The sequence below is a fragment of the Natrix helvetica genome (assembly GCF_964273705.1).
Source record: "Natrix helvetica genome assembly, chromosome: 3".
NCBI lineage: Eukaryota > Metazoa > Chordata > Lepidosauria > Squamata > Natricidae > Natrix > Natrix helvetica.
The window spans coordinates 137029065-137043407 of NC_138549.1; the positions used below are offsets into that span (position 1 = coordinate 137029065).

General features: G+C 37.2%; 1 protein-coding gene across 2 annotated transcripts in view; it reads right to left on the bottom strand.

Annotated features, from left to right (window-relative positions):
• The window catches only part of SYT6 (synaptotagmin 6), a gene marked incomplete at both ends in the record, with an annotated part of 131121 nt that overhangs the window by 12409 nt on the left and 104369 nt on the right, over nt 1-14343 (bottom strand). For both annotated transcript variants that reach the window (XM_081946559.1, XM_081946560.1), the window contains 3 exons: nt 469-619; nt 2115-2286; nt 6971-7091. In XM_081946559.1, the coding sequence (XP_081802685.1) occupies nt 469-619; nt 2115-2286; nt 6971-7091 (444 nt within the window). The remainder of the gene's footprint in view (nt 1-468; nt 620-2114; nt 2287-6970; nt 7092-14343) is intronic.

The window sequence follows — 14343 nt, forward strand, 5'->3', positions numbered from 1 at the left end:
CTGTATATCTTTTATAAATCTGCAAAATATATTTTCTACTTTAGTGGCTTTTTCTGTTATCAAATGACTCATTGCAATGAACTTCTACATCTTCTTTTTAGTTTATCCTATGGGTTTTAGCATATCATATCCATTTGTGACAAAGCAATCTTTAAGTATTAATTGCAACTGGATTATTCATCATGCCACTGTCTCTGTTTGCAATAGTTTATTTAGGGGAAAAAATCATCTGCAGTCAAATTTTTGCTTAAATGCAGTAGACCTCAAACATAGCAGGAATTGCCAAGAGTTCTTTTTGCTTCTATAAATTTCCTACCAAACCTTATAACATTTGTGGTATTCCTGTCTTATGGCTTGAGCCACAATTATTTCATTAATAAAGGCTTTAATTGCGGGTTCCAGATTGTTTCTCTGCTTCTAGAGTATCTATTGTACATGTATTGAAAAAAATTATAAATCTATACGTACCTCCTTAAAGGATTTCTTCACTTCTACAAGTGGATGCCAATGTGCAATTGGTTTACGTGGATAAGCCAACATTTCATTCCAATGGTCTCGGCCTAGTCCCTCAGCATTGTTTGCCACACGACAAACCCCAATAATTTCATTGTGGCCAACCCTGAAAGCAATAATCACATGTAAGATATGTTTTAATACTTTTATTCTCTTTCGGCTCATTAACCCTGATTCCTTCTACTTCTTGATTGTCCATGAATGAATAACCCTATGGGGTTTCTTTTATTCACTAGGATTGGTCTTTCTGGTTCTTCCACGTTTTCATTATTGCTTTATTTCTCTTTTTTGGCTCAGTATATTTTGTGAGTGGGTAGTGTAACTTTTTCCACTGTTGATCTTCTATCTTAACATTTCTTCATATATTTCCCAAGTACAACTAGCAAAAAATGTGTATTTTAAATTTCTACATAAAAGGCATTCAGTGTATTAATATCCCCAAACATATCCTTTCTAAAAGAATCCACACCAGTTGATTTTCTTCATGTCCATAAGTTTCTCTCTTCAAGTAGCAGCTAAGTGAGACAGAGAAACTCAAGAAAAATGATATCTTATCATAGTTTACCGTAATCTGATTTAGATGCTACACTAAACAAGAACACTGAATATTAAACAAATAAGGGAAACTTTATCCATGATTGTTCAGCATTAATTCTTGACCAGATCCTTGACCTCTTTCTCTCTAAAAGCCATAGAAGTATAAGCCAGTCTTTGTTCTCAATCTTTGTTATGAAAAGAATGAACTATGGACCTCAGTTCAAAAATAACATGTTGAAGCTAAACAAGATTTGTGTATAGAGCTATAAAATCTGGGCTATAAAAATATGGACAACAAATAAATCAAGAATATGTTCAATATTGTAGTGGTTGCCTAGATTTCTACAATTCAAATCTTGTTGACTTATCAGAAAGCCATGGAATAATGTTAGACAAATAAGCAGCAGTATATTCCAGCTATTATATATTCAGTTGTAAAACAAAGATTCCAAGTCTCTCATAAAGAATCAGTTTCTGAATCCTCTTCCTTGCTATTAACACATGCTGTTGAAGACTCTATTTCATTAAACTGAGATTCAGAACCCAAACGGAAATGGGTATCCAATTTTTCCTTAGGATTAGAAATTCCGTGGAAGGCATTAACTCTGACAAATTTAAAAAAAAATGTAACTAAGAATTCCAACATGCCACCCCCAAAGTCAAAACCTTAGGTGAAATAGGTACAGTGACTTTGTTCTACTTGCAGTCAACTGTTGGACTGTTTTTATAATTAGAAATCCTAGGTGGAATATATCCTTTCTCTGAAATTTACCAGTATGTCAATTTTGAAAGGCCTTCTCTGTAACTAAGAATTATGGCAGAATTGCAATTTTGTTCTGGTGATCAATATAATTTATCTCTATGGAGAAAACTAAACATGTTCTTATCAAAAAGAATGAAAATCCAGAACTATGTTCACCTGCTCAATAACACAGAAACAAGAATACACAGTATACATTTTTTCTGAGTACAAAGCACATGTAATCAAATGAATCATACCATGAAATGTGAAGCAGCGGAAATGATTCAGATGGGATTTGGAGATTCCAAAAACACTCACTTACCGGTCATAATCCATAACTGATATAAGCAGACTGACTTGATCCATGTTCTCAGGAGGGATATCAAAAATTATTGCCTCATTATAGGTAGGATTAAGTGTATTTCTTTTTATAGTGGTTTTCTTCTTTTTCAGTCTCCTTCCATCACAGAGCAAAGATACTTTGACGTATGGATCTGGTGAACAGGGGAAAAGCAAAAGATTATAGAACACTTTCTAGTCTCCCAATAATTAAGGGAGTTCTCTGCAACATACCTAAAATTGGATGATAAACATATGAACAGAGGAAAGCAGAATTATGGTGGCAAACTTACACTTTCAGCCTGCTCTTCTAAGTCAAGCTCAAAACTGTGTAATTTCATCACCACATTCATTTCGCCTTTTTTGGTACCACTCTGGAAATGAATTAAGATTATCGAGATGCCATACAGGGGCATACAAAAAGGTTCCCTCATATATATGTGCTAATCATTCCCGACTCTAGGGGGCGGTGCTCATCTCTGTTTCAAAGCCAAAAAGCCAGCGCTCTCCGAAGACATCTCCGTGATCATGTGGTTGACATCACTAAACATCAAAGGTGCACAGAACGCTGTTACCTTCCACCAAAGGTGGTTCCTATTTTTCTACTTGCATTTTTGCATGCTTTTGAACTGCTAGGTTGGCAGAAGCTGGGGCAAGTAATGGCAGCTTAATCTGTTACACGGCGCTAGGGATTCCAACCGCTGAACTGCTGATCTTTCAGATCCACAAGCTCAGAGGTGAAAAATGGTCAGAAATTAAAGCTTGACAATATGGACCCTTTTCATAAATTAGGATTCTTTTTTAATCGTTCAAATATGCTACGGTTAATTAAAATGAAAAAGAAAAAGGCCTTCTCTGTAACTAAGAATTATGGCAAAATGACAATTTAAAAGAAAATTTAAAAACGAGGGAAAATTCCTGAAAACGTTTCTCTGAAAAATGGGTAAGCTTAGTGATCATGGCATGCTAGCTGATTGTTGAAAGGAATGAACATTGTTCTAAAGAGAAAGCAGAGCTGAATATTAGTTGGATCTTGGATAACAGCATCAAACACTTCAAGAATGTGGTTCTGATTCTGCTTGTAATTTTCACTTGGAAATGTTTTCTTAGCTAGATTTTTAAAATTCATTAAGAGTGTACTGTAGCTCAGTCACAACTATTGGCTTCAATCTATGGGACAGGGAAATCTTGAATTGTCAGCTTTAAAATGTAATCCCAGTCTTCCTCTTAAAAAAAAAACCCAGTGGAAGATGTATAGTTAAAGTATTTGAGAAAATAGGAAAAAATTAACGGACATTATTTTTTCTAGTAGAATTTAAATGGGCTGAACACCAGTCTAGATACCATGTGTTTTTAAGTATATCCCCCCCTTTTTTATTTATTTAGAAGGAGTGACTTGGTGACCATAAATCCATGTCCAAAAGAGCCTTCTTTTCCATGTACTTATTTATGTTTTGCTCATCTTCACACTATATACAGTACTTCTATACAAGGATATCAATATCTTTGATTTATAGGCATTCCTTAGCTCCTTTGCTGTGTGCATCTTTTCAACATCCCTTTTGTTATAAAGCTATGTGTCAATGAACTGTTTTCATGAAAAGTAATTTAAATGTTTTATTTTTCAGGGAAAGAAGCAAAGAAGAAAAGAGAAAATAGGACAACAAGAGCTTACTAAACTGACTGGTAAATTCTTTCTGAATTTAGCTTCATCCCTGTTAATGTTCCCTACGCCCCTCAAGACCTGGTTTTGTCATCTGGACCTTGAGGGACCAAAGATATTCTAAGAGGCTTTATCATTCTATTTAATTTACTCTCTCCTATACCTGATAGATTGCATTTTTAATATTGACTATTTTTAATAATTGTTTTCATTTTTTAATTGTTTTATTTAATTGTTGTATGCTAAATGGAATCACTTTGTGTGAGATGAGTGGCCATATAAATGTGATAAACCAACCAACCAACCAACCTACAATAAATAAATAAATAAATAAATAGTCATTGCATGAACGCAAGAGAAATTTGCTGTAGATTTGGCAGTCCGGATAATTATAATAATTTCCTGGACTGGGAGACCTTGCTCACAGTCAGTCATGCCTTGGTCACTTCCTGTTTAGATTACTGCAATATGCTTCTCATGGATCTGCCATTGAAGACACTTGAAATCTTTCAATAGTCCAGAATGTGGTAGCATGGGCAATAGGGGGTGGTCCTAAGTTTACCCATGTTACACCTTGTTATGTGAAATTGCATTATCTTCTGGTTTCCTTCCAGGTGTAATTCAAGGTGCTGGTTATTAGTTTTAAAGCCCCATTGACACTGAGCCAGGTTGAGAGGAAATAATTTTCTCTAAGGACATCTCTACCCATTTTAGCTCCCTTCCCTAAACTCTGCCATTGTATGATTTCTGTGCTTTTCTGTGACAGCCCCTGCCTTATGGAAAATTGGCAAACTCTCCTTTCCTAGACTTTCAAAAAGCATTTCAGATTTGGCTGTTATTGAGAGCTACCAATCTTTAGTATAAGGTGAGTGGCCCTAGAAATGTTTTAAATCAGCAAATGAATAAATAAATAACGTATGCCTCTGCAGAACTAGCAAACAGTTTTCTCACTTTGAGACATCAATTCTCAGTGATTCTAATGTATCAAATGCCAGCTGAGAAGAAATATCTGTTCAAAGAGCTTCATGGTTGTGGCAATCATAGATTATATATTTGTCAGGAAAATGCAAACACTGACATCTGGAAGCTGAAGCCATTAAAAATGGTTATGAAATTGAATCGGGTATTTACAGATGGAATTTTTTCAAAGGGAATTAAATTATATCATTTTCCCTGTAATTCATGGGGTATATTTACAGACCAGAGCTTCTACTGTAGTATTCCATTGTTTAAAAAATAGTTTCAGCAAAGAACAGAAAAAATATCTTAAAAATAAGGACATGATTATACACTCCATAGACTCTATAAAACTGTAGGGTCTACGGGATAATATAGGTTGTTCACAGTTTGAAACCATTATCCAGTCATTGCTCCTTTGCTATCAGGCTTTCAGCTAAAACAAAAGTGTATTATGCAAGTCAGAGAGACTTTGGACCTACTGTATCCAAAATTCTCTGCATCCACTTTTTTGAGAAGTGGTGAAACTATATCAGGAATGCTAAGGTAAAGGTAAAGATTCCCCTGCCCATGCATGCTAGTTGTTTCCACCTCTAGGGAGTGGTGCTCATCTCCGTTTCTAAGCCAAAGAGCCAGGGCTGTCCGAAGATGTCTCCGTAATCATGTGGCCAGCACGACTAAACGCCGAAGGTGCAGGGAGTGCAGTTACCTTCCCTCCAAATTTGTTCCTATTTTTCTACTTGCATTTTTTATATGCTTTCACACTGCTAGGTTGGCAGAAGCTGGGACAAGTAATGGGAGCTCACTCCATTATGTGGTACTAGGGATTTGAACCGCTGAACCGCTGACCTTTTGATTGACAAGCTCAGCATCTTAGCCACTGAGCCACCATATCACTTCTGTTATTCTGTCAGGAATGCTAGGCCTGCTTTAAAACAAGAGAGAGAACACCACCACAATCCATCATGCCCATCCATCTTCTCTGCCTAATTGGAACCTGGCTTTGTCCTTTGCAGTTCTTTTGGCCCAATTCTCTCAACCTCTCTCTCACCTGTATGATTGAGAAGAGAAATCTGTCTGAAAATTTATGGAACAGTCTAATAATGATTGCTAAATCTAATCTAAAACTATAATGACATGTGGAAATGTTCTTAGGAAACAGAAGGAAGAACCACAGACTAGAAAATAGGCAAGTAAAAAAAAACACCTCAGTCCACCGAAGGAGAGAATGCATGGGAAGTGTTATAGAAAGGACTCTCCCCAGTTTTCAGAAAACTAAAATGAGGGGAGGGGGACAAATTCTTTCTTCTCTTGCAAGATAGTGTTATTGTAAGAATTGTGCTTCTTGTCTGGACTACCTTGAAAGGCTAACAGAAAATGAGACCAAACCAATAACTTTTTCATTTGGCCATGCATTTTAATGGGAAAGAAAATAAGTGGTATGTTACATATAACAAACATTAGACAAATTTGACTCCTAAGGATATCGGTTTAATAGGTGTGTATGTGTGAGCTATATATGTGCCATGTGTGTGTATGTGTTTGATGTGTATGACAAATTTCTTCATAAAAGTGGTAACACAAGGCCCATAGTTTCAGTTCTTCCCAAAATGACAGGAACAGACCCTCCCTCTGAGATGAAGAGATTATCTTCCAGGAAAGATAAAGACATCATAAAATATGCTAGGGCAAAGACCCTATAATATTTTGCAGTAGCAAGATTGTTTTAATATTCAGTCAGTGCAAAAGGTTTATTTTACACCCCACACACCCCAATCTTAGATCAGGTCTTTTTTATCCCTAAGACTTAAAGAGAAGTTAGCCAAACTAGAACTTTCTGTCTGTCTATCTATCATTTATCTATCTATCTATCATTTATCTATCTATCTATCATCTATCTAGCATTCTACTTTAATATGAAAAAGAAAATAAAAGGAAAAAAGAAATTAAGTCCTGCTAAGTTGCATAGATTTTATGACAGTTTCAGACTTTCATGGAAAACACTTGATCTCCAATCAAAACAGAGAGCCTGTTTATACTATTTTCTGCATGTTTCTGGAAAATATTTATATTAACCCATAGATAACTTAATCAGAATCAAAAAAATAAATCCATTTAATCATGTATAGGAAATTCCCTTGACTTTTAAAGGAGTAATGGTGTCACAGAAACATCGCAGAAATCAAATACGACTTGATTTCAGAGAAAAAAACACCTACCTGAGTATCCAGTTATATCCATTGCTTTGAGATTCCTGCATTTAATGACTGTTAGAGTGAGGCGACCTGCAGTTGGCAGGTAACAAAGGGAAAACATGATCTCTCCCAGATCCACACTTTCCTTTAATAAAAGAGAGAACATAAAGTATCAGAAAAAATAAAAGAATTTATTCTCACTTGCAGTTTTTTTTACCTTACCTACATTTTTTACAGCTCCTTGTTTTCTTTATCTCCTACCTTCTCGAGGCAGCACTTTGTTATTTAATAACCTTTGAAAATGTTGCATATGCTGATAAACAAAGATGATGAGATAACTATTTATCTATCAGAAAATATATATGTAAAGTGTGTAGCAGATTTCTGCACTATTCAGATCACCTTGCAGAAGTCCTTCAATGATAAAGAGCCTCCTAAATTCATACACATTGGAGTTTGGTTTCATTAAAGTATAGATTTTTGGAGTCATATCAAAACTGAACCATTGATTCATCAGGTAAATCAGGAAAGCTGGCCTTTGAGACCCTTGATCCGCTATTTGTAAAATGAGATAAATTATGGATTATAATGATAGGATTGTAAGAGTGCCAGATAAAAGAAAATCAACTTATATATGGTATATAAATATTCAATATATGAAACTTGCAGCCTTCAGAGCTATCTGACCCTTTGGTGCTACCTGGAAATGTAGCAAGAAGCTAATGGAAGCATGAAAAAGTATGATCATAAATAATTATAATTGGGAAAACAGGAATAGGCTGCTAACTGGGAAACTAGAGAGAACAAAATTTGATCCTCATGCCATGCACTAAGAAGAATGCAGAAGCAGAATATTGTGTATAGCCCTATAAGATACAGCTCACAATGTTCAAGAGATTTATCAAATGACCAGTGACGTGCGGTCAGGGGAGGCAAGGGAGGCAGAGCCTCACCTCTCTTCATGAAATAATAGTATATAATATTATATACTATATATATATATATAATATTATAATATTATACATCCGTCCGGCCGCGCCCGGGAGCTGCGGAGGGCAGTTTCCGGATGACGAAGGCACAAAAGCGACTGTCGACTGTCGCTTTTGTGCCTTTGTCATCCGGAAACGCCGACATTTCTGCCTCCGCCCTCCGCAGCTCCCGGGCTCGCACCGGACGGAGGTAGGCAGAATGGCGCCGATCCGATCCAGCGGGCGAGCGACCGAGGATCAGGCTGCCTCGCTCGCTCTTTCGTCCGCCCGGATCACCTCAGTGTTGCTGTGGCTACCTCCGTCCGGGCTGATGTTGTCGGCGCTCCCGGATGACGTCATCCGGAAACGCCGACATTTTTGCCTCCGCCCTCCGCAGCTCCCGGGCGAGCATGGACGGAGGTAGGCAGAATGACGCCGATCCGATCCGGCGGGCGAGCGACGGAGGATCGGGCTGCCTCACTCGCTCTTTTGTCTGCCCGGATCGCGGAGCCGGGCGCACATGGGCGGAGGTAGCCACAGCGACACCAAGGTGATCCGGGCGAACGAAAGAGCGAGCGAGGCAGCCCGATCCTCGGTCGCTCGCCCGCCGGATCGGATCGGCGCCATTCTGCCTATCTCCGTCCGTGCGAGCCCGGGAGCTGCGGAGGGCGGAGGCAGAAATGTGTGCCTCCAGCACACATGGTCCCATTCCCTGCCTTCCTGATGATGTCACCGGCCTCACCAGCCATTAACCTCACAGCACGTCACTGCAAATGACAAGATAAGGTAGGGGTGAAATTCATTAGGTTCTAACAGGTTCTGGAGAACCGGTAGTGGACATTTTGAGTAGTTCAGAGAACCGGCAAATACCATCTCTGGCTGGCCCCAGAGTGGGGAGGGAATGGAGATTTTGCAGTATCCTTTCCCTGCCATGTCCACCAAGCCATGCCCACAGACCCGATAGTAAAAAGATTTGAATTTTATCACTGATATAAGGAGCTGCAGAGTTAGGAATCAGAAGTTTCTGTGCTATTTGTTGCTTTAAAATAATGGAACATTAACATTTGGGGAAGGCAATAAGGAACTGAGTCTCGGGTACATGAAGACTTAGCCCCAGAACCTTAGGCTGAAAGACAGGCACATGGGAGTATGTTTCACTGAATTTGATGGAATTTATTGTTGAGTAAACAAACAGCAATTGGTTGTACAGCAGTTTTTACTCTTGTTAAACATGGAAACAAAACAATTCTCATATGAGTTTAGATAACAAATAAAAGACGTTTAAGGAGCTCTAGATAGATAGAGAGCAATGGAAATCCTGCTATATATCAGACAGTTCAAATTCCAGGTCAACGGGGTAATTCAAGAAACATATGAACTATAGAAAACATAGACCTGAGATAATAAGTGCCCCATTTTGCTTGCTTATCTTTGCTTGTTTTAGATGAAACTCAATGCAGTGCATGATTAGAGGGTGTACCATGTGTATTTTGCAATCAGCAATGGACAGTCTCCCTTGTCTTCTTCTTGCTCACCTATTAACCCGTCAAGCCTCTACTAGACCTGCCTCCACGGCAACAAAGACCTTTACAGGTGTTTTGGCCTCCACAAATGTCTTATTTTATCTCTTCATTTTCTAGCAATGGAACAGTAGAAAATGTCTGCTGAAATGAGGTTTAAACTAAGCAGGGTTAATTAATGTGCTTCAGGGTCAACACTTACCTGCCAACATGACTTTGGGGGGAAAACCTTTTAGAAAATACTGACAAGTTTAAAATTTCTAAATTGTGTTGTGACGTGACTGAACAAGCTTTCCATGGACTGGCAAGCTTTCCAGGGTCATTTGAATTGTTTTTCCTGTGATTTCTTGTAAAACTCCCCTTTTGTGACATCTTAATTTTAAGAGGTTGCTTTTCTTTTGGTCAAATAAAATTATTTAAGGTAATAATGCTATAACATAGAAACACTCAAAAGACCTATTATACATATATTTCTGTTTTGCCAAGTGTCAGCCAATGCTAGGTGCCAGGCAACTGGTCCTTTGAGGATCCAGAGAAAATAAACACACCAGTGAGTAAAGAGATTTCAAGCAATAGAGATACTCCAAGGCTCTGCGTGCAAATTACTGCTGAGCACCCAAGCCTGTGCTGAGAGGCTCCCAATTTCCCAATGCTTTTAGATCAGAACCCACTGCCTGGTATCTGGCCAGAATCTGACACTTGGCAAAACAATTTGTTTCTTCAAACCTTTCATGATCTCATCAAACCTGAAGACAAGGCATTACACTAGAACTATCTATTGTATTCATATTAATCCTTAAAATTTAAATCTAACTCTTGAGGGCCAAAAAAAACCAAGGTCTTTTGCATAACCCTAGGTGGCACCCTGTAACCTTGCTGAGATATGAAGATCTCTACACATAACTTAAAAATGTGACAGGATGGCGGCCTGTTGATTGCTACCAGATTAAGTGTTAACTTGATAAATGCATTTATTTTACTACCAATATCTCACATTGATTGCTTCACAAATAAGATTTATCAAGGATCACAGAGAAATTTCATAAAGATACTTTACTTTTTTCATTTTCTAATGACAGCACCAACCCTTATCTAGCAAGGATTTCAGTTGTCCAGCATGATAACATTTGCATTTGTATGAAATGTATGTACATTGCATCAAATCCTTTATTTACAGTATATTCATATTTGGATTGCAATATGTTCCTGTGACATTGAATTAATAAGCAATGTTTTTTTTCTTTACAGTATTAAAACATCAAAGGTAGGATACAATAGAAGAGGAGGAAATATATCCTTGGGATGTGTCATATTTCAGTGCTACCAGCTCATTAACTTGAATTTTGCTGTTAGAATTCAGAATAAATATTGACTATATCATAGAAAATCATTAATTCAACTGAAAAGATATAACCCCCCACAAGCACAGCACGCAAAGATGAGGTGATCAGTCATGGCTAATTCTCAAGATGATCTTTTAGGAAAGGGTTTATTAGAGTAAAGCTGCAGAATCATAAATCCCAGTGCCCTCCAATTCTTGATATACAGCTGGAGCAATTAATAACAGGATATTTTCCACACATGAGATTAAAACCAGTTTTTAATCAGTAAATTCATAATGCATATCTAAAATCCTGCATTGCCTAGCCCTAGAAAATTCTTTAGGCTTTCATTTGCTGCATTAGCAGCTACCAAATATTGTTACTTCAAAAGTAGTTTTACACAAGCTTTGTATATACAGATTTCTGGGGGCAGAAATCACTTCATGTTGCTCTTCATTTCGAGCCAAATGGTTATACAGTATAATTGGCAGAAAGTTGTACTTCACACAGGAGTGTCAAACTGGATGTGTCACGTGCAGGCCATGCCCGCCCCAGCTCCATGACAGGAAAAAAAACATTGTGATATGTCACATGACGGCAGCCTGATGTGGCAAGTTTACCTCCTCCCCCCCCCCCCACCTAGAGGAAGTTCTCTTTCCAGAGCAACTATATTATGCAGACATACTAGTTAGAACATAATCAAATGCCTTTCATTTACAGCATCAGATATAATGAGCCTGGCTTCCCAGTGTGTGGCTACACTGAGAGAACCATTACATATTTCTAGTATATTCTAATGAGAAATGTTTGAGCTTAATTGAGATTAACATGTTAACAGTTCTACTTTAGAAGAACTGAATCCCTTCCCGTTACTCAGTGGTGACAGCTGCCAAAGCAGTTCAGCTCTAATCAGGGCTGCAATCAGTGAACATTACATACTTACTTCCAGATAAACTTTTGGAAGCCTACACAATGTGATTGACTCATCATTTGACCTATGTTCATACTACTTCATCTTCTTTTTCTAGCTCTAAGCCCAGGAAGATTCAGTTCATTTAACAATAGAAAAGAAAATATTGCAGAGGAGTTTGTAGAGCATTATACATTGGATGTCAGTGAAAACAAATTTTGAACTAACTATTTTTGTCAGATCATTATGCAGAAGTGATGAAACTATAGTATGCAACAATAGTTCAGATGAAATGATGTTAGTTCATCTCAGGCTTGGTGAACAAAGACCACGACTGAACTGAAAAGGTTATTATACTTTACACTTTTCAAAGATTATTCCCAGTTCATCCATGACATTTTATGTTCACTAACTTCTCATACACTTCTAAAAACTTGATAGCCTATTAGTTAATAGAATTGTCATAGTTGCTCATCATTTTAAGTTACATTTCTATGTTCGTTCCTTCTTACACATCTAGCAAAAAAAGAAATGTTTTGGTGCAAGAATACCAAAATTTTAATGGATCTCAAGGTACATCACCAAGCATCATGTAGTTTGATTACCTCACAAGATTTCAGCATGTTTTAAAGGTCTATTTATTGTGGCATTCAGTATAGACTATCCATGTTAGCCTCACAGACTACCAGTAGTTATAGTGCTACACCTTGGTACAAATGAAGTATTAATGAGCTGCTTATCTGGAGTTTCCAGCAGCTAATTCCCATTGGCATTGATAGTAAAAAGAAAGAGAAAGGAGAGAAAGAAAATATCCCCACCCACCCCAGGAACAGCATTATAGTGTGTTTCATATTTCATATTGGGCATCCCAGAAAAAAAGCATGGAGTATAAATCCGTAGCAGACCTTGCTGAGAACATGTATGGAGATATTCTTGCAGCCTTGGTTATTATTGAAGTGTTGCTTTCAACACTTAATGATAATGGTTTTCAGTGTGGAAACTGAGGTGAGATAATGATTTTTGAAGAAAATGGGTGTGATGCAGTCAGATGTAATTGTGTTAAATCACTCTGGTTCACTGGAGATTTAACAGAATTCTTCCAAAAAAAATCTTCATGGCCTGATCCTAAATATTCAGAAATCTAATTGCAATTAAATGCAATTCCTTTTTATTTTAAGAGGGCAGTTATAGAGACACATAATGCTATCTTATTCTTGCCTTTTCTTTATTCTTGCTTTTAATGAGAATGAGAAAGGGGCCTACCCCAAGATCAAAAAAGCTGATTTCAAAATAATTCCTAAAATTATAGTGTATTGGAAATATATAGTCTAAATGCTCCATGGCATTTCTGAATGTAATCTGTATGCTGGTTTTAGAGCAGCCTTTCTCAAACATTTTACCCTGAAAGAACCCTTGAAATATTTTTTCCTGAACCCCTTGAAATAATCTCAGGAAACATTTGTACAAAAATCACCCAAAAATATGAAAAAGTCACTATGCAATTTAATGCTTACCTACACAATCCATGTTTCACAAGATTTACAATGGCAAGATGGCAGGTTGTCAGCCGAATCGCACAGTGTGAACATTCCTACCAGGGCAAGTGCTAGCATGGTGCAGTGTGCAAAGTAAAGAAAATGTTTTACTATACTATCTGGATCATCAGCTTTAATTTCTACCAGCAAACTAAAAAAGGGTTAAGTTCATTCTCCCATCTCTTTTGTCCTATGAAAATTGCCCTATATTGATGCTTCCTTCTATCAATATGTGGATCTCATTGTTCTCTCTCTCCTACAACTGTATGCTGGGCAGCATCATTAGTACCAATAACAGAGAATATTAGTCTGATGATGTTCTAGAACATCTAGCACTGATGATATTATCTAATGTGGGTAATGAAATGTCTGCAAGAAAAACAACCAAGCTCAGAGAGCACCAAGGAGCCCCTCAACATAATCAGTAGGAGTGATCAGTAGTAAAGTGTCTATTATGTGTTTATTACTACAACTTATATGATCTTTTCCAAGAAACTCTGAAAACTTTACAGTGCTAATACAATAAGATTAAAGACAAAACTCAATAAATACATTTATGAACAATCAATCTGAAATGCCATAATTTAGGAATAGCCTGGTCTTATTTGTCCCCAAATGTGTTTATGAAGAACTGTGTTTTTATAGCCAACAGTTTTTCAAACAATTACAGAATTAGTGAAAATTGGGAAATAATTACTGAAAAAGCCACCTCTGAATAGGACTACTTGTTTGGTGGCTTAGCTGTTTGTTTGTTTGTTTGTTTGTTTGTTTGGTTGGTTGGTTGGTTGGTTGGTTGGTATTTTAAAAGTGCAGAATTCAATGCTGTGGTAATTTTAAATAAGAAAGCATTTAAATTTCTGTTCTCTGGAAGGTAAGAGATTCCTAACTTGTTAGTAGTTAAGGGGAAACCATATATTGATAATATTTATGTCAGCATTATAAAATGTATTATTTGCCAGAAGCAATGTGCTCACAGATTTGTTGCCTGAGATTTCTTTTTTTTAAATGAATGTTCTTTTAATTTAAAAAGTAAATAAATAGAAAATACTCTTATAGCCAATGGGTGGCCTGCAATCCCAATCCTAGTCCACTAGTCCAGAAAAAAAACAAATTTAAGTTGATGTGATAGTAAGCATCGTAGG